This window comes from Grampus griseus (assembly GCF_964374135.1).
Source record: "Grampus griseus genome assembly, chromosome: 12".
NCBI classification, from domain to species: Eukaryota; Metazoa; Chordata; class Mammalia; order Artiodactyla; family Delphinidae; genus Grampus; species Grampus griseus.
In genome coordinates, this window is record NC_139006.1 from 71,483,596 (window position 1) to 71,504,868 (window position 21,273).

Sequence of the window (21,273 nt, forward strand, 5' to 3'; positions counted from 1 at the left end):
GTATCAGTAGTGATGAAGTTAAGAAACCCTGGGCTATAGTAATTAAAAACGGTAAATTTGTTTCCTTCTCTCCAGTTACGTTTATAAGATTATATGCATATGCTTACGTGATTGGGGTTGATACAGCAGTTGAGTAGATAATATTTTTCAATGGTGTTTATATAAAATTAAATTACCTAGTATATTTTCTTTTGCGTTTAGAATTTTCTGTTTCTTTTAAGAAAAACGGTTTTCTTTCTTTCTTTCTTTCTTTTTTTTTCTGCTCAGCGACTTGCGGCATCTTAAGTTTCCCGACCAGGGATTGAACCCAGGCCTTTGGCAGTGAAAGCTCAGAACAGAGTCCTAACCATTGAACCTCCAGGGAATTCCCAGGAAAAACAGTTTTCTTAATATATACATTATATAATGTCTATGATAGACTTTTAGACTCCTAATAAGAGTATATAAAATAGATATCATACATAGGGCATATGCTAAAACTTCCTTTATGAACGCTCTGCATATTTAAATGATAAAAGATTAAAAAACAACTGGAAGTAAATGTCCTCCTCAATCTGTATATCACAGCATATTTTTTATCTTTTCTCCCTCTTTCGTTCCCTTCCTCATTCAGTAGCTATTTATTCAGTGCTAAACATAGCTGTGGGCCCTGGGGAATATAAAGACGCAAGAGGTGGTCATGGTCCCTGTCTTCATGGAGCTTATTGTCTCTTTTAGGAAGGCAGGTAACCAAATGAGCAATAAAACAGGATGGTAAGAGCTATTATAGAGAGAGTTTACAACTATGGGAATGGCCAGTGTAGCCAAGGGCAATGACGTGTCAACAGCTGGAAGATAATCACAGTATGTGGAAATGACAGGGGCTAATGTCAAAGAATGTATTCAGAAGGCAGTATTAAAACTATTTAAAAGGTTGGAGCAGTTTGAACTCTATGAAGTCATTTTAATTTTATATAAATTGAGAATTTCTTTTTATGCAGCGTAAGTAAATAAGAAGGATAAAGAGAACAGAATGACAATATCTTAATTAAATTTAATTGAGGTCACATATTTGTGTTGTTTTTGTCAAATATTTTGGTTCTACTTCTTTATTCATCAGAACTGTGATTTTTTTAATACTCATTACAAATACTCAAAAACTTATTACAGTATTGCTGGCACTATTTTAGGTGCTGTGGAAGTCATAAAAGAGCTGAAAACATGCAGGTATTTATAATATAGTTGTACATATGTTTCATATAACATTTAATGAAGCATTAATATATAAAGCACTTCTTAGAAAAGTGCTTGGTACATACCAAACATTTTATATTTTTATATATTGGCCTCTATTTTATTTTCATCCCAGTTATTATTGTAAGTAAGGAGCATTTGAAAAGAATGTGTGAACCTGCCTGGTAACGTGTGGATATATACCTGTTTATGCTGAAAGAATTAAACATATTTTAACGATGTGCTGTGGAACCCTCCAGGCGAAATTAGTGGTGAGGGCGGAGCGGCTGCAGAATTAGATTTCCTGGATTCTCGTGACACCAGGTGGATCGGAATCATTCATTCAGCCTTTTGAAAGCACAGTTTTGTATTGTCGGCATTCTCTGCAAGAGTGGTTGATTTACTTTGTTAATCTTCTCAAGTTTCTTTAATGATAGTTTTTTTTTTTTTTTAGTGATTCTGTAATTCCTTTCCTGGTTCTTTCCCACCCCCCAGCACCCACCGCCTGCTGCCAGACTAGGGGAAAAAAATGTGATTTGTAATCTCAGAGTGGCTGCTTAATTTTAAAACATATTCAAAATTTTGTTTTTGGTGGAATTAATTAAAAAACGAAAGTTTATATTCTCCGTACATTGTAGTTTCTTTGCTATCTTGGTACTCATCTGACTCATTTTTCATTCTTTTTATAACTTTGTTTGCAAGTTAATTCTTTAAAAGCTCTGCCAGAGGCAATGATTGGTGCTCTTAGTTAATTCAACTTTCCATCCTCCTCTAAATCATTGGCTAGATATGAATAGTCTTTAAAATAAATTGTGAGATTTAATCAGTGTAATGTAGCAGAATAATGATGTGCATCTCTAGAGGCGTTCTACTCATTCCAGTGCGTGGATGTTTATATCTTCAGCAGTTTGAAGCCATTTTATCATGTTTCCAGGCTGAAGTAAACATATTTCATGCGCCTGCTTACTTAGTTTTCTTTGAGGTCTAGCATTTTACTTCTTTCTTTATATTCCATGAATGAATATATAATTACAGTTTGAGACATGATTTGTGTGTCATTATGATAACGAAGTAACACAGTCTTCATAAAAATAAATATATGTAGTAAGTACTGCATTTTGATGTCCTTCGGGCTAAGGTCCAGGACCTTATTTTTTGTTCCCAAATGACCCAGTACCAAGCTCTTAGCAGGCACTTAACTGAGGAATAGACCTTTTATTTATTTACATTTATTTAAAAAATTTTTTTACTTTTTAAAAATTTATTTTTTATTTTTGGCTGCGTTGGGTCTTAGTTGCAGCACACGGAATCTTCATTGTGGAATTGCTCGGTCATTTGGTAAATGTGAGTGTAATTATAAAAAAAAAACCTGCCAAACTGTTTTCCAAAGTAGCTGCAAACTTTTACGTTCCTGCCAGCCGTGAATGGTATTTCCTGTTGGTCTGCATCCTTACCAGCATGATATAGTCAGGCCTTTTTTTTTTTAATTAAAAATGTTTTTTGAAAATTTTGGTCATTCTAAGACATGCGTAGTGATGTCTCATTGTGATTTTAATTTGCATTTCCCTAATGACTAGTGATGTTGAGCTTGTTTTCACATGATTATTTGCAATCCATATATCTCCCTTGGTGAAATGTCTGTTTAGGTCTTTTGTCCAAGTTTCTTTTTCTTTTAGGTTGCTTGTTTTCTTATCGTTGGGTCTTTAGAGTTCTTCGTATATACAGGTCCTTTAATAGATATGTAATCTTTTCAAATATTTTTCTTCAGTCTTTGGCTTGTCTTCATTTTCTTAACAACATCATTTATAGAACAAAAGTTTTAAATTTTGATAAAGTCCAATTTATCAGTTATATCTTTCATGACTCACGCTTTTAGTCATCTAAAAACTCATTGGCAAGCCCAAAGTCATGTAGATGTTTACTTCCAGAAGTGTTGCAGCTTTCCATTTATATGATGACTTGGTTTTTCCATTTGTTTGTTTATAAGTAGCATTCTTGCTTGTTTCATCCTTTTTAACATATAGCATATCTTCTACCATATCTTAACTTACTATCCATACTTAAAACAGCTTAAGGAGTTTTGCCTCTAGTCTCACAAGCCCTTGTTTATTTACTATCTATACTTATCACTTCTTAATGGGTTTCATCCATCCAAATGTTTTTCTTGTTATCTGGAGAAGAACTTAATATTCTCAATAATGAAGTCAGAGCATATCACAATATTTATCTAAGTTAATACTGTGAGAAATTATTGGCATATCACAAATGCCTTTTGTGTGATCTTACTTCAGAATATTGCTACCAATTAAATGTGTCATCTACTAGGATAGTATTAAAACGAGTCCTGTGTCTTTATTTTCAAATCAATTATTCATTGTGTGTTAAGAGATTAAGAGGTCAAAAGCTTTCCTACTTATGTGTGTAGGATTGGCAATAACAGAAGTAATCATAAGATAAATTTGTTCTTTGAAATGTAAATATTCTGTTTTTGACTGCAAGTGACTTATATATAAACAGATGTCCTAAGGTGTCTGCCAATGTAGTTCTAAAAGGAGTGAAGCAGCGCTTAATAAAAGTTTAAAAAAAGACAACTAAATGAGTTCATGAAATAGAAAAAAAGGTCGAATGTTGAAGGTAGTAAGTACTTCTAGAGAAAAACATAATTTAATAAAATAAGCCAAAATTAGTAATAATAAAAGCAATGGTAATAGTATTAATGATATAGTATTAATGATATTAATAAAGCTGTTCATTGAGCACTTATTATATCCCAGGTACTACACTAAGCTATACCACTTGTATCCATTATTGAATTTAATAGCTAATGTACCACTGTCTCATGTCTTGTTTTCATTGAGTTGCATACGAGGATACAAGGCAGCTTGACTGAGTTGCCAGAAGTTATTACTTTTCACTGGTTGCCTTTTTGGGACTGTCTGCAAGTATAGATCAAACTCTCTGCCTTCATAATTGACTTCAAACAGCTTCTTCTGGCTCTATACAAACTAAATTTCTGGACTGCGCTGACGATGAGAAAGAGGTGTTATAGGGTTACCCTTACTTGTCCTAAAATCTCAAGTCTTAAAGTTCTTGTTTACTGTCATTGCACGGCCACCAACCCTGGCAGTCTTGTGGTTATATTTACCACCTGTTGACCTGTTCTCTCCATGTACCATGCTGGAGCCTTAAAGAATAAAACATATTCCCTTCCTGCTTCATATTTTGTTAGCACCCTGTTTCTCATTGCCTTTAGGGCTCTCACCTTAACTGACCTTTTAGCCTCATTTTTGCCTCTCCACACACCTCGTATGCTTTTGCTACCCACTTCTGTAGCTGCATCAGGATCCTTTAGCATATTGTCCTGTCTTCCTTGAATTTTTTTTCACTTTTTGTCATTCCATGGTAAATTCTCATATATACTTTAAGATGCAACTCAAATATTTCCTTTCCATGAGGTTCTTTTTGACATGTGCTCTCTTCCTCACCCCATCCCAAGCAGACTTAATTGATTTTTCTTCAGATGCTCACTGTGTTTTCACTTTAAAAATCTATATTTTCCACAAAGCTCTACGTTTCTCTAAAGTCCTTGAGTTTTCCCCTTTTCATTTTTATCCCCTTTACCTAGCACAACCATCATTCCAAAAAAAACTCGAAGACTCTTCCCTCCTTGTCCTTCCCTACGTTCAATGCCCCCCCTCAAAAAAAACTCTTGATTTTCTCCCCATTTATACCATCTTTATTTAAAAAAAAATCTAGATCATTGGTTTTCAAACATTTGAAACAAAGTGGTATCCTTTCTTCAAATGAAAACTTGCATACACTGTGCTTGCGCACACACTCTCACAGATAAAAAGGTAAAGCTGGGGACTTTGGAGGCTCCGTGTTCCTCCTGGCACTTCTAGGGAACTTGTAAGAGCTCCAAGAAGTAAGGTCTGCTACTTCAGAAAGTAGAAAGTTTTACACTGGCCTTGTTGCTATGTCTGTTTTTGAGTCCTTCCACATCATTCTTCATGGTGTTTCAGGAGCGATCTTTCTAAAACACAAATCAAATTATTACTCACGCTTATATTTTGTTAATGAGTCCCCATGGCCTCACCTCACATGTGAGCTTCTTGGGAGGTAAGGGTGTCTCCTTCACTTTGTGTCACCTGGTATGGCTAGTTCCTGGCACGGGCTTGGTATGTAGTAGCCTGGGTGTTGAAGAGAATGAGGGAACTTGGCACGGTTACCCATTTTCTTCATATTTGTGGCTTTGCTTTACTCAGATTGGCAGTGCCAGCCTCTTTCTTATTCAGATCCCTCCCATCTTTCAGGCCCAAATCTTCACTCCCTATTTCAAAGCTGTCCTTAGCTTTAGCAGCTTTTATCAGTTTACCTTTCTTTGATTTCTAAAGCAAGTTAATGTGATGATAAAGAACAACATGCTGATTTATTTAGTGCACTTTTTTGTTACCGCGTGGTGGTATAACCTCTGTCTGGGTAATCCTAGCAACAACAACAGAAGCCATAAATGGTTTCAAAGGTACTTTCTTATCCAGGAGAATATACTTTACCCAGTTTTGAGATATATACTTTGGGTTTCTCAGTCAGCCAGAGGTCATTATTTTAAGTTTATGCTTTAGTACAGTTGTGTGTCAAGACAGATTTGCCTTTGTTTCTCAACATGTTGTAGGTTGAACAATAAATCTTCGTTTTATTGTGTCTTCTGAAACCAAAATTGCTGTTGAGTCAGCTCATAGCCTGCAAATCAAACAGAAATCTTTGAAAAAGTACATGCAATGAATTAAAAGCATTAGGTGTGATTTTTACCTTGGATGTGTTTCAGGTTCTTGTTGGGAAAGAGGAATAATAAAGCTTTATCCCCTTACATTAATATTCTATTGCTATAGTATACTTCCTAATTATGTTTTCTGTTCCTTGTGTATGTTTCAGTAAGTGTGTTTCCTCTGTTGCTTTCAGAATTGTTTATAATTGCATTTCGTGTGAGAGCAGTTTTCTTAAAAAAAAAAAAAAAAGAAAGTGCTAACTAGGAAAAATGTATTTCATCCCATTAAAAATAACTATCAAAACTTATGTTACCAAATGACTATTATATTTGTATTCAGGCTTGAAGACATTTTCTTTATTTTTAACTATATTTTTCATTTCTCTAATTGCTCTGTGGCCTTTATTAAACTAACTTGTTTTTGATAAATTGAAATGATCTCTATTTAGATTTAGGGATAAATACCTTCACCATTTCTTATAGGAAGGCTTTTCTCTGAGACATCTATAATGTTATATTTTATATTTTTGATGTTATTGGGGAAGGAAAAGTGGACACTGTGTCTTTAATGGAAAGCAAAAGGTTATCTTTCTCTGGCCTTTGTGTGTATGTGCTGATGTGGATGTAGGCAGCCAGACAGGCAATGTGTGCAGAGAGACTAGGGAACTGGCTGCGGATCGATAGACGTGGTGTGAAGTGAATTAATGCGAGGCAGACCGTCTGTCTGTCATAAGGATTGCGGGGAATGCGGAGCGGTGTGGTCAGTCAATGAGGAGATCTGCTTCCAATAAATTCAAGCCTGCTGCCTGAAAATAAATTCTAGATATGCACCCCCTCCCTTCCTTATTGTGAAATTTTACTTTATTCAGAGTAAATATGTGTATCAGATTCTTGCCTCATGTACTTTAATTGGACCACTGGAAAACCACAGTTGGGAAAAACTGATGAAATAAAAATACCTGCTATTCTTTTAGATCCATTTTTCAGTCTCAGTGGAAATCTATATTTTAATGGGAATCAGAAATATAATGTTTGTTAATATTTGTAAATATTCTGGTATACATTTTTCTTTCTGAGTCCTAGGAATATTGTTTAACACTTCCCTCTAATCGCCAATAAAATAATAATGAATTTAAATGGTTTTATATTGCAGTACTGGTTAAAGTGCTGTGTTTTAAATGTTATTCTATTAAAATTTAGTATTTAGTCTTTGATTGTTAAGTTAATCACATGACACTGAAGTCTTCTGAGTTCACATTATTAATCATTACTCAGATATTATTAGCCAATAGGAAAAAAATGTTTATAAAGGTATTGGGTTGACCAAGAATTTCCTTGGGATTTTTCCATAACAACGGAAACCCAATGATTTACAAGCTTTTGAAAGATAAATCTTATAATAATGGACCTGATTTTACAGATGGGAAGAGGCAAGTGCAGTTTTATCTCATTGATTTTGAAAACTGTATTTCCATATTTACATTAAAAAATGTTTTTCTAAGGTGATTAAAAATATTGCATACAAATGGGACAGTTGTCTATATACATCTCTCACAATGAATAGTGGTCTAAGTATTTAGAAATCTAGATGGCGTGAAGATCTCATCATACTCTTCCCTGTCCTCTGTTTCTTACTTCTGCTGCTGCCACAGCCAAGCCTCCTTCCTTTCTCTGCTGTGTCCAAACTTACTGATAACAGTTTTCTCCTCCGTTCCATTTTTTCCTTGTTCTCCTTCTGATTCACAGCGTAGAACCCATTTATACCCATTGTCTGCATAATGTGTGTTCATTTTTTTTATTTTGTGAATCTGGATTTGGTTTTTTAAGTACCTCACATTTTCCCATGACTTCTTTGTATCTTTTTTTATTGTATCTCTTTGTTGCACCTTTTTATTGTATGTCTTTCACCAAAGCACACTTACTATTATTTTATAGTATATTTAAATAGCATAATTTGTGTCATGGGATTGAAGGTATTGAGTTCTATTCACGATGTATTTATTGAATCTTTATGAGATGTTCTTTACTGCCAAGTATTTTGTGGATATTCAGAAAATGAATGTCTTAGATTTTATGGCATAGTTTGACAGATAAGATCACTTACATCAAGTACGTACGAAAATAGCAAAGAACTACCATATATTTAATTGACAGTGCTTATAATCTTGATTATCAATATGCAAGAAACTGAAGCCTCCATGTCGGTGTCCTAATATTTCTCAGGAATATTTCATCATCTTACTGATAGTGGAGAGTGATGAGGTGACTTTTATGTTTCAAAAAAGTTTAGTTTTTTAATACCAGGAAGAAAGTGATACATTTTTTTTCTGGTCATTGTGTTTCATTGCAAATAGCATTGTATTGTGGCATAACCTCAATTCTTTTTAGTGACAGTGATGTAGTACCTTCTATTGTATCTTTTTTTTTTAAGTTAGGTTTATTGAGTATAATTTATATGTAGTAAAATTCACTCTTTTTAGTGTACAGTTCTGTGAATTTTTAACAAATGTAGATAGTCATATTTCTACTCCCAGAATTAAAATATAGATTATTTTCGTTATTCTAAAATAGTTGCTTAGACCATTTTGTAGTCAGCCTTCCTATCACACCCCTAGCCTCTGGCAATCACTGATTTGATTTGTATCCTATAGTTTTGCCTTATGCAGAATGTCTGCTGTCTGTTATGTCTGCCTATTATAAGATAGTAATGTAGCATGTAACTAAATACTGTGGAGATCAGAAATATGGAGGTTATGGTTGGGAATTTAAAAAAATGTTTCTTTTTTTTTTGGCAGATAATGATTACCATGCTTAGAAGGGTTAAATAATGGGTTTTGCTCATCTTTTACCATAACTTTATGGTCCAAAAGTTCAAAAGGAAATCTTCTATCATTTCCTTAAAACAAACTTATTAAAATTAGCTTTAAATGATCTGTGCCATTTGTATTTGATTGTAGTAATTTGGCCTTTCCATTCTCAGTATCTCTTACCTTTATATCTTCCAACAAAGGTTGGAATCTTAGGTATTTTGTTATCATGACAATGCCCAGTTAGACTTCAAGTTAAGATATTTTAGCTGATCCTTAAAAATGGAAATATATAGAATTTTGAAGTAACCAAATCAATCTTTTTGTATTGATTTGTAAACAAAATAACCCAGAGAATTTGACTATAAGAACTAACAGAATGAGTTACAAATATGGTCAAAATCAAGAATATAGTTTAATTTTTTAAATTAAAAAGGGAGGGCTTCCCTGGTGGCGCAGTGGTTGAGAATCTGCCTGCTAATGGAGGGGACACGGGTTCGAGCCCTGGTCTGGGAAGATCCCACATGCCGCGGAGCAACTAGGCCCGTGTGCCACAACTACTGAGCCTGCGCGTCTGGAGCCTGTGCTCTGCAACAAGAGAGGCCGCGATAGTGAGAGGCCCGCGCACCGCGATGAAGAGTGGCCCCCGCTCGCCGCAACTAGAGAAAGCCCTCGCACAGAAACGAAGACCCAACACCGCCGTAAATAAATAAATAAATTAAAAAAAAAAAAAAAAAGGGAGCATTACTCCTTCCTGACACAAGAAAAACATTCAGGGTGAATTTGTTTTCTTATTGCATAAGTGTTCTATGTGGCCCTTGTCTCCCTGTTTTCTTCAGCTACACGGCAGAAATGATACCAAAAGAGTACACAGAAGCGGTGTGGATTTCTTGGTTGATCTGGAATGGTAGAAAAGCAAACTTTTTTTTTTTTTTTGCGGAACGCGGGCCTCTCACTGTTGTGGCCTCTCCCATTGCGGAGCACAGGCTCCGGACGCGCAGGCTCAGCGGCCATGGCTCAAGGGCCCAGCCGCTCCGCGGCATGTGGGATCTTACCGGACCGGGGCACGAACCCGTGTCCCCTGCATGGGCAGGCGGACTCTCAAACACTGCACCACCAGGGAAGCCCCAAACTTTATAAAAACAGCTTCTTTGAGATATAATTCATATGCCATTAAATTCACACTTAAAACGGTACAATCCAGTGGCTTTTAGCATATTCTGAGTTGTGCAGCTATCACCACCATCAATTTCAGAACATTTTCATTACACCAAAAAGAAACTATAGACTCATTAGTATAACTAGATGGAGTCATGCAACATGTGCTCTTTTGTGGCTGGTTTCTTTTACTTAGTGCTTCATTTCCTTGTATTGCTGATTAATATCCCATTGTATGACTTTATCACAATTATCTATTCATCAGTAAATTGTGATATATTTATACATTTATTCATCAGTCTTTGGACATTCAGATTATTTATACACTCTGGCTTTTATGGGTAATGCTGCTGTGAGCATTCCTGTACAAGTCTTTGTGTGGACATATGTTTTCATCCCTGGCAGTGGAATTGCTGGGTCACAGGATAACTCTATGCTTAACCTTTTGAGGAACCACCAGACTGTTTACTGTAGAGTGCTGAGAGTGCTTTATACAGTCTAGGTACTAGTCACTTGTTGGGTATGTGATTTGTGAATCTTTTCTCTTAAGTCTGTTGCTTGTCTTTTTAACCTTATAATAGGGTCATTTATAGAGCAAAAGTTCTTAATTTTAGTGAAGTCCACTTTACCAGTTTTTCCTCTCATGGATTGTGCTTTTGGTGTCAAGTCTGGCCTCAGGTACCAAAGATTTTCTCCTACTATTTTTTTTTTTAAGTTTTATAGTTTTATGTTCTACATTTAAGTCCAGATTCATTTTGAGCTGATTTTTAAATAAGGTGTGAGCCGTAGTTCAAAGTTCATACTTTTTGTGTGTGGATATCCAGTTGTAGCAGCCCATTTGTTGAAAAGGCTATCTTTCCTCCATTGATTTGCTTTTTGCACCTCTGTCAAATAACATTGGACATATTTGTGTTTGTCTTTTTCTGGTTTTCTATTCTGTTCGCTTAATCTAAAACCAAATAGTTTTAATAACTTTAAATGATAAGTCTTCAATGGGGCTGGCTGATTTTTCCTACCTTATTTTTTTTTCAAAAATTCTTTTAGCTATTCTAGTTCCTTTGTCTTTCTATATAATTTTAGAAATATTTGGCTGTATGTACAAAAAATCGTGCTGGGATTTTGATAGGAATTACATTAAACCTGTATACAGAAAATTGACATCATTACTATGTAGAATCTTTCAACCTATGAACATGGTATGTCTCTCCATTTCATTTATTTATACCTTCGATGTTTTGTCAGTGTTTTGTAGGTTTCATCTATTTTTTTTTTGTATTTACATCTTTTCAGTCTTTTTTTTACAGTATTTCAGTCTTTTTTGAGCCAGCGTTACTAGTATTTTTCTTTTAAGTTTAGGTGTCCACGTATTCATTGTTAACATATAGAAATATAATTAAGAATTTTTTTCTTGTATTTTGCAGCCTTGCTGTACTCACTTATTAGTTTGCTTATTTTTTGTAGATTCATTTAGATTTTCCACATAGACAGTTATTTTTTCATTGAGTAGGATTACCTCATCCATTCCAAACTGTATGTGTTTTCTTTTCTTGCTTTATTGCACTGGCTAGAAATTTCCAATGCTGTGGGGTTTTTTTTGTTTTGTTTTGTTTGTTTTTACATCTTTATTGGAGTATAATTGCTTTACAATGTTGTGTTAGTTTCTGCTGTATAATGAAGTGCTATATGTATACATATATCCCCATATCCCCTCCCTCTTGCACCTCCCTTCCACCCTCCCTATCCCACCCCTCTAGGTGGTCACAGAGCATTGAGCTGATCTCCCTGTGCTATGCAGCTGCTTCCCACTAGCTATCTATTTTACCTTTGGTAGTGTATGTATGTCAATGCCACTCTCTTACTTCGTCCCAGCTTCCTCTTCCCCCTCCCTGTGTCCTCAAGTCCATTCTCTACGTCTGCGTCTTTTTTCCTGTCCTGCCCCTAGGTTCATCAGAACGATATTTTTTTTTAGATTCCATATATATGTGTTAACATATGGTATTTGTTTTTCTCTTTCTGACTGACTTCACTCTGTATGACAGACTCTAGGTTCATCCACCTCACTACAAATAACTCAATTTTGTTTCTTTTTATGGCTGAGTAATATTCCATTGTATATATGTTAAATAAGAGTGGCATTGTGGACATCTTTACTTCATTCTTGATCACAGGAGGAAAGCATTCAGCCTTTCACTGTTAAGTATAATGTTAGCTGCAGATTTTTAGTAGGTGCTTTTATTAACTTGAACAAGTTCCTCTCTCTCTTCTATTTGTATTTTTCTGAGGGTTTTTTTAAATCATGAATTGGTGTCAAATTTTATCAAGTTATTAACATGTTCATATGATTTTTTTTCTTCTTTAACCTCTTAATATTTTGGTTTACATTGATTGATTTTTTGAATTAATGTAAGGATCGTGTTACACTGATTCAAAAATCAATGTAATACTTATATTTTGTCAAGGATTTTTGAGACTATATTCATGAGAGATATTGATTTGTAGTTTTATTTTTTTTGTTGTTTGTACGGTTGACCCTTGAACAACGTGGGTTTGAACTGAGTGGGTTCACTTATATGTGGATTGTTTTCAGTAGTAAATACTACAGTACTACATGATCTGTGGTTGGTTGTATCCATGGATATGGAGGGCCAGCTATAAGTTACACCCAGATTTTTGACTACACAGAGGTTTGGTGCCCCTAACCCCTGCATTGTTCAATGATCAACTCTATTTTCTTTTTTTCTGACAAGATATATAGGATTTTATAACCCTTACTTTGTTTTGGAAAGCATCGATCAAAGAACCAGTTTCAGCATAGATACTTCTTGGTCTTTCAACTTTGGTTACTTTGAGATATCCACGTTTGCTTCTTAAGCTCTGTTCCAAAATACTGAATGCCCTCAGTTGAACAGTTGTCTAGTATAGCCGTTGAACAGTTGTCTAGTATAGCCCAAGAACACCATGGAGGACTTCACAGTAATTATACTCAATATCATGGGATTCCATGACTTCTCATGCTTGTGCTGTGATATTCTGTCATGCCTCCTATCCTGCCCTGAGCAACTCAGTCCCTGGGAGGACTTACTGGTAAAAGGATATTGGGGTTGAAATCGGAAGATCTACACATCAATACTGGTTCTTGAATTTAGTAACTGTGTTATGCCAAGCAAGTACTTGACCTCTCTGATTAAATGAGATAAATTTAAATGGATTTATAAACTTGTTACACATAAATACTAGCGTTATTTTCATGGAATCCATTAATTTTACAGGAAAGGAAAATACTACTAATAAATGATTGTTGCCATCTAAACTGTTCCTTAATATCATTTGCCTGTTTCTTTGATCATTTTCAAAATTATCAACTGTTAAGCATGGAATGAGACTGAAAGATTTCAGAGATTTATATTTTGATTTAATAATCTGAAACAACGATCTTTGATTTTGTGCTTAAGCAGTAAGTCTGTAGAAATGTGGCGTTTACCTTCTTATCTCTTCTTTGTGATTATTTTACTGATAACCATCTTTAATCAAATAACATAATATTATTTTTCTAGTAGTTCCTCTTTATTTTAAAATTTTATCTTGAAAACCTAACAACAAAAGTGATGCTGTAAAGGGATGGCCTTTGTCATTTTTTGTTATTGGGGACCATTCGTTTAGCACTGTTCATTCTTTTGTTGGAGCAATACTTAATAAAGTGCTTGCACTAAAATGACGTTCTCCTCCCCAAATTTAAATTGTTAGGCCTTGGAACTGCCTACTGGTAGGTCTACTTCTGGATCATTCATGGTGGTTAATGACTAAGATTCTTCCTCTTGGTGCCTTTCATAAACCTGAGGCAGCAAGGTTGAATTTCATATAGAAATTCAGTTAATGCATCTTGGAAGAAAAGAAATCCTGGAATATTTGTAGCTTCTGGTTTTAAAAATATTGTGTTAGATTTTATATGTGCAGTTATCGAAGTACTTATTAAGAAGATTTGATTAAAATGTTCAACTCCTGAAGTAAGTTCCAGTGGGTGACATTTTTCTATACCATGATTGAGCAATACCTCTTGGTAACCATGTGTAAAATATTGGACACCCCCTCCTATCCATTGCCTAATTAGATGCAAATTGACAACAAAATATAGGCATTCTCCTCTTTTTGAAAGTTTGCTTTACAACCCTTCACTTTTATGAAAGATTGTCGTCAGTACCTGTTTTTGCTGATTGAAAGATAGCTCAAGAGGATTTTCGCTTTTATGAGAAAAGACAAAAGGCAATAATAGCACTCAGCGTTTGTTTAGCAGTGAGCTGTCACAGAGCCAGGCACACCAAGAGCGGCTTAGAGCGGCACCACCAAGCTCCTTCCCTGGGAACTAGCTCAGCATCTCAGCATCAAGCTGCCATGGGTTTGAACTGTGTCTGTGAGCATCTGTGCTTTGTCTTGAATTCTGTGCATTTGTTAGGAAGATGTGTCCTAAGGTGATTGCTCCTTTGCTTTATATCATTCTGGCTTACAAAAGGTTTCACAGCAGTGCTCTACTTTCAGATAGTGGAGGGGGGGAACCCATGTATCATCAAAGATGGGAAACTAGGTAAGTAAGGAAAAGACCTTTGTATGAACTTTCAAATTCTCAGGTGGTTTACAGAATGGAAGTTTTTGGTGCCCTGATCTAGTTCACCTGTCTGCTTTCAGTTAGGTTCTTTCAGTTCCATAATTATCTGACCTCATATCTAATTCCTTCAGAGACAGAGATATTATGCTCTTGGGGCAATGCATTTCAGGTCTTTTACACAGAATCAGAACACAAATCCCTCTTTTGTCATCATCCGTCTTCCCAACCCCCAAATTATAAGCAAACTAATATTAAAGAGAAGTAAACTTTTAAAATAGTCCTTCACTCTCTAGGTTTTTTTCTCCCTCTTTTTAGCATAATTATGTCTAAATTTGCTAAAGTAACTGTAGCAAAAACATTGAAAGGAATCAAGTAAAACTGTAATTTACTTCATCATTTTTCTGTTCCCAGATCTTAGTTAAAAGTCAGTATAGTTTGCATCCATGTACATATATATATATATATACACACACACACACATATATATATATATAAAGCAATAGAACACACATGAATATTTTGTTCATTAATTTCTGTCTCTCCCTAATTTTGGTGAATATATTGTATTTTTTTTAACATATTGCATTTGCATCCAGTAAGTCAATTAAAATGCTTTAAGAGTTTTGGTCCACCTTTCTTTTTTTTTTTATATATTTATTTTATTTATTTATTTTTGGCTGCGTTGGGTCTTCATTGCTGCGAGGGGGCTTTCTCTAGTTGCAGTGAGCAGGGACTACTCTTCTCTGCAGTGCACGGGGCTTCTCATTGCTGTGGCTACTGTTGCGGAGCACGGTCTCCAGGCGCATGGGCTTCAGCAGTTGTGGCTCGCCGGCTCTAGAGCGCAGGCTCAGTAGTTGTGGGCTCTAGAGCGCAGGCTCAGTAGTTGTGGTGCACGGGCTTTGTTGCTCCGCAGCATGTGGGATCTTCCTGGACCAGGGCTTGAACCCATGTCCCCTGCATTGGCAGGAGGATTCTCAACCACTGCGCCACCAGGGAAGCCCCACCTTTCTTTTAGTTTTTAAAAACTAACCCTTGTGCTTCCCATTTGTTTTAGCTGGGGTCTCAGCAGAAGCCATGCAGACTATTACCACTGCTCCTGATGCCTCAGGGCCAGAAGCCAAAGTCCAAGAGGAAGAGCACGACCTTGTGGATGATGACATCACCACTGGTAACCATGATATCTTTAACGTCCAGTATTGGAAAATGCTTTTAGGTCGTTTACAGTGGGGTTAAATATGTTGATGGAAAGGATGGAAACTTGCACTGATGGAGTCTTTAGTTTTTGATACCCTTTAGTGCCCTTTTTGATACTGAAGTAGAAAGAAGCAGACTGTTTATTTGGTCCAGGTTTGCTCATTGTTGCTATAACAGTGAACCTGCTAGATGTGCATTTGATTTTCTGAGAACCTTCTAATTCAGAGGCTAGGATCATTACTAAAGCCTTGGAACATGTAGAGGAATACACTTATTGTGTTATGAAAAGTTCTGCAATTATAGTAGGGTAAACTGAAAATATCAAATTTGTAATAGCAATTTATGCAACACAGGTTACATGAGGAAACTTACAGATACTCTTTGTACCTATACTATAGAAATGAATGCTGCTTTTTCAAATTACTTACATTGTTTGGGTATTCAACATTCTTATCTGTATTATTTTTCACCTGATCAGGCATAATGTAAAATTTATGAAAGCCGTATACTGCATATGTTCAGCCTATCTTTTTATAGGCTTAAAGCAGTTTCAATTACTGGATCTCCAAATGCATTCAGCTCAATTTCTTTCAATGAACAGAGGATAAAAACAACCTAGTATAAATATTTTTATTGGTATTAAGAATGATAAACTCTTATTTTTGATGCGTATGGTTAAAATGTAAAATCTGACCGTATAAATCTACAACTATTGTGAAGCAAGAAGCATTAACTTAATAGTAATCAATAATTTGAAAAGAAGCATGCCCAGTAAATATCAGTAAAATTTTTAACAATAATTAAAGGGAGGGAAAAAAACAAAAAACAAAGGGAAGTTGTATTTTTTTTCCTCTCCCTTTTTCCTTTTAAAGCTCTGTGTAGCAGAGCTGTTATCACCTGACTGCCCTTAAATTTCTTTCACTGGGAAGAAGTTGAGGGAGCTTTATGATCTCCCTTGAAAATTTACAAAGCCTATATTTAAAAACCTATAGACTTGTGCCACTGCTGCAAATAAGTAGTTGACTACATTGAGGAGCATCCGGTTTTCTGCAAAAATGAGATGATGGTGGTTGCTCTTACTTTTTAATGTATCAATTCATTGATTAAAAAAAAAATCATCCACCTTAAATATAAATTATTTTGCAAACTTCCAACTTTGCTGAAAGTCATTTGTACTTCACAATTATGGAACTTGTTTCAGCAGCTACTAGAGGAAATTATTTCATTTAAAGATTTTTAAAAACTATTTCTTGCTTTATTCAGTTTTCACTGCTTTTTTAAAAATAATGCTATAGATATGTTTTGTTATTCCCTCTAAATTTTAAAGGTTTTCTTGTCTATAAAAAGTTGTGGTTTAGGGCTTCCCTGGTGGTGCAGTGGTTGAGAGTCCGCCTGCCGATGCAGGGGACACGGGTTCGTGCCCCAGTGCGGGAAGATCCCACATGCCGCAGAGCGGCTGGGCCCGTGAGCCACGGCTGCTGAGCCTGCGTGTCCGGAGCCTGTGCTCCGCAATGGGAGAGGCCACAACAGTGAGAGGCCCGTGTACCGCAAAAAAAAAAAAAAAAAAAAGTCGTGGTTTAAATAATAGAAAGAATTTGCCTTTGCAGTAGTAGAATAGCTCAATTTGCATTCCAGAATAAAAGCTGAATTTTTGAGCTCTCGAGTAAGTATTATTAAATCAGTACATTGAAATTTTGAATTATGCTGTGCCGAAGTCACGAGACAGCATTATAGCACATGACTGTGTGCTTATTTTATTGTTAAAAAATCAAGAAAAAATGAAAAATCTAGTTTGGAGAGTCAGTTAATGCTATGTAAACTGGGCGTCCGGAGCCTGTGCTCCGCAACGGGAGAGGCCACAACAGTGAGAGGCCCACGTACCGCAAAAAAAAAATAATAATAATAAATGAATAAATGCTACATAAACTATATTTTAATCTGTAAGAGTTCAGTTAAATGTATGTGATGTATGGCTTTTATCAGTTGATTTACTCATTTCATGCCATGAGGACTAGAAGCAAGAATGCTCAATAGCCAAAGAATTTAAATGACGCCAAAGGCTCCCTTAACATGTTGTCAGAGCAGCGAGCATGCTGCCGCCTGTAGATCGTTCAGGCTACCTTTAGATTGTGTGGCTTGATTAAGATGTGGTATAGATTTCTGTGAGGGTTTAGAAGAAAACCATATTTCCTTTTATTGACTAGAATCCTATATAAATTGCATTATGAAAAATATGGTAGATGCATTGAGAGAAACCTGTTTCAAGCAAAATAATCTTATTTTGGGATAACCAGCATTGTAGAGCACAAGAGGTACTACAAAAGGGAAAACTGGCCAATTTAGCCATTCACTTTGAAAACTCTGATTTTTCCCCTGGCTGTTTAAAAGGAATTCCTCTAATAATATCACCTCAAAACAAATAGAAATCGGGCTTCCCTGGTGGCGCAGTGGTTGAGAGTCCGCCTGCCGATGCAGGGGACACGGGTTTGTGCCCTGGTCCGGGAGGATCCCACATGCCGCGGAGCAGCTGGGCCCGTGAGCCATGGCCACTGAGCCTGCGTGTCCAGAGCGTGTGCTCCGCAACGGGAGAGGCCACAACAGTGAGAGGCCCACGTACTACAAAACAACAACAACAAAAAAAACCAAATAGAAATTATATCATGACAGATACTTGCTTGTATTTTGAATGAATTCTTATTTGAATGCTGTAGCTAGGCTAATATACATAGTTGTATTAATTTTATTTTTGTAGTAATCTGGGGCTTAATTCTTCAATTAACTGAATTCAACAGCTGACCAAGATAGCAATTAAAATATGAAGTATAATTTAGTGCTTTTGTACAGGCAGAATTTCATATTTGAAATTTTTCTTTTGAGTAAGAGCAAATGAGGTATGAATATTGTCTTAACGACACTTGGATCTGAGCTTGGCAGTCTTTGTGTTTGCTGTATAAAAGTAAAGAAGCATGGATAAAGCTGTGTAAGTGTTGGCGATGATCAATTGGAACTCATTAAATTTATTTGAAATGAAGAGTCTTAACTGGAAGAGGACAGCTGGAAAAACTGGGAAGAAAAATTGAGTCTTGATTGAGACAATTTAAACCTTCACCCTGTCATTTAAAAAATATGCTGCAGCTTCTTTCTAAATCTCTCTTTTGAAAGCTAGTATCTATTGATCGGCTCTACAAAGTAATGCCAGTGTGCCTTGGTCAACACACACCCTCGGTTGTGCTTAGCATTCCAGCCTAAGGTTTATCAGATTCTTTCCTTTAACCAAATGTCTTAAATTACATATCAAAGCCTTATTAGCCACTTTCACAGATTAATACTGTTTTATGTAGGAAAAATATTAAAACCTATTCCTGATTTTTAAAAATATTGTATAGTATGCATGGGAAATATACTCCCTCCTCCAAGGGAATTGTTTCAGGTTTTGCAATACTCTGTATATTTAAAATCTATTTTAACAACAATAGTAGTGTTTTCTTGAAAGTAAAAAGAACGGCGTTAAGATTGTTTCTAGATTATTTATCATTTTAGAGTCACAAGAATATTATTCTGTACCTGTGCATTTGCTTTTGTATGTGTACTTTTATTTTTGGTATTGCAGTTTAAATGTTTATGTAGATATATAGTCAGTATTTGTAAATAACATGTTATTTTCATTACAATATGAAGAGGTGATAATTATGTTAATGGAGTAAATCTCACTAAAAACTGATAGACATAGAAAAAATTTTAGATAAATCATTGTTTTTTTAAGGTAGACCTTTTAGGTGAGTTTGTTAATTATCTTTATGCAGTTTTCATTGAGGTAAAGGATGGCATTCTGTGTGAGGATGAAGCTATACATCCCCTAAATGTGGCATTTTAAAACATCTTCCCTTAATATCAGGTTAAAAAGAATTTGGGAAGGGTTTCACTCACAAACCTGTATGGACCCCTTTAAGAAAGTCACTGTATTCTCCTGTGGGTCATACTATAGTGTCCTACCCCTTGTTCAATATGCAAGGACACAAACTGACCATATAACAGTGATAGTCAGGAGCCACTGACATTGTCAATAAGAGACAACTTGATACTAGATCAGCAGCACAGTGGACAGATTCAACTGCTCACAACAAATGCAACGATGATACATGTATTTGGATGGGTGTGTTGACTCGATATTTGTTGTATTTTTTGTAGCATTTAAATTTAATTTATAAAAAAAGATGAGAAATGCTATGGAAAAAGAAAAAATAGAGAAAGGTGAGAAAACTTGAAAGCAGTATCAATTGTTAACTTACTTTGTACCAACCACTTTATTCTTGACACTAACAGCATTTCTTTGAAGTGTGTTCTAGTATATTTGTCCAGATACAGAGATGAGGAAACAAGCTCAGGGGAGGTCATGTTCATGGGACTGAAAATGAGTCCTGCCTGACTCCAGAGCTGATGTGTAGGCTTGAGCACCACCCTGCACTGCCTCATAGTCTCCAACTCATTGAAGTTTGGCATCTTTTCACTTTCTTTTGAAATGGGAGATGATGTCACCATCCACCTTTATTGCTTACAATAGCGAGCATAAGCCTGATATTTGCCGGCTATATTATTGCCTAGAAGGCAAACTTGTTATTCTAAATTTAGAGCAAGAGATTATCTCCCTAAAGGGGGAAAATCAGCACGTATTTGTTCTTTAAATGTTCTTTTAAAATTTGTTCTTTAAATTATTTAGGACTGCTATCATGTTAAGACCATAAATACAGTTACTGTTCATTACTAAACAGTTATTATATACAGGTAAAATGAAATTTGTATTGTTCTGTCTAGCTTTTTGAAGTCACCAATATAAAACTGACACCTTAACATAGATTCACACAGCAGAGTCAACATTTCTAGTATATTAAGTTAGAGCTGAAAAGCACGTCTTGTCTGAGACTAAATATTGATTGATTAATTTTACCATTTACTGAGGCTCTGTTCATAAAATGTTTATACATTTGTTTTGACTGAAAGATAGGAATTCATCCTGTTAAAGATAAGCTCTAAGGAACAAAATTTAGGGCATTATATATTCAGAAATCAGAAGCACTTTCTTAGCAGAGAGACAGAGGCCTTATAATTCGTAAACTAGAATAAGACTTTCTGCATTGCACCATTTCCCTTTCTCATTCTTTAATTTATAACTGACAGTCTAAAAACAGTACAGATCTATGTGAATTTTAAATCGTTTGTTTTAAACTGTTACCGGTACTCTTGTGATTGACTTCAGAATGTTAGCTACTACACAATATGGGTTTACTGTTATTAAGATTTGGGGTAATTATAAACGACTAGTGCTGTGGTTTACTTACCATGCACTTTTCTTTTTTAAGAAAAATAAGTGTGAATTTCATAGTTTTCTGAAATATGTCTTCAAGTAATTTACCTTTGTATACATTTTTTTTAATCTGGGAGAAGAAAATTTAAATTAAAATATTTTTGCTGTTTAGTGTTTAATACTCAGTTTTAGTTATACGTTGATAGGATGTTAAGTAGAATATTTCTAAATATGG

The 21,273-nt window shown here is 35.4% G+C and overlaps 1 protein-coding gene across 3 annotated transcripts in view; it reads left to right on the forward strand.

Annotated features, from left to right (window-relative positions):
- WDR7 (WD repeat domain 7) overlaps positions 1-21,273 on the forward strand; it is a 376,910-nt gene that overhangs the window by 145,570 nt on the left and 210,067 nt on the right. For all 3 annotated transcript variants that reach the window (XM_082667902.1, XM_082667904.1, XM_082667903.1), the window contains one exon: positions 15,597-15,710. In XM_082667902.1, the coding sequence (XP_082524028.1) occupies positions 15,597-15,710 (114 nt within the window). The remainder of the gene's footprint in view (positions 1-15,596; positions 15,711-21,273) is intronic.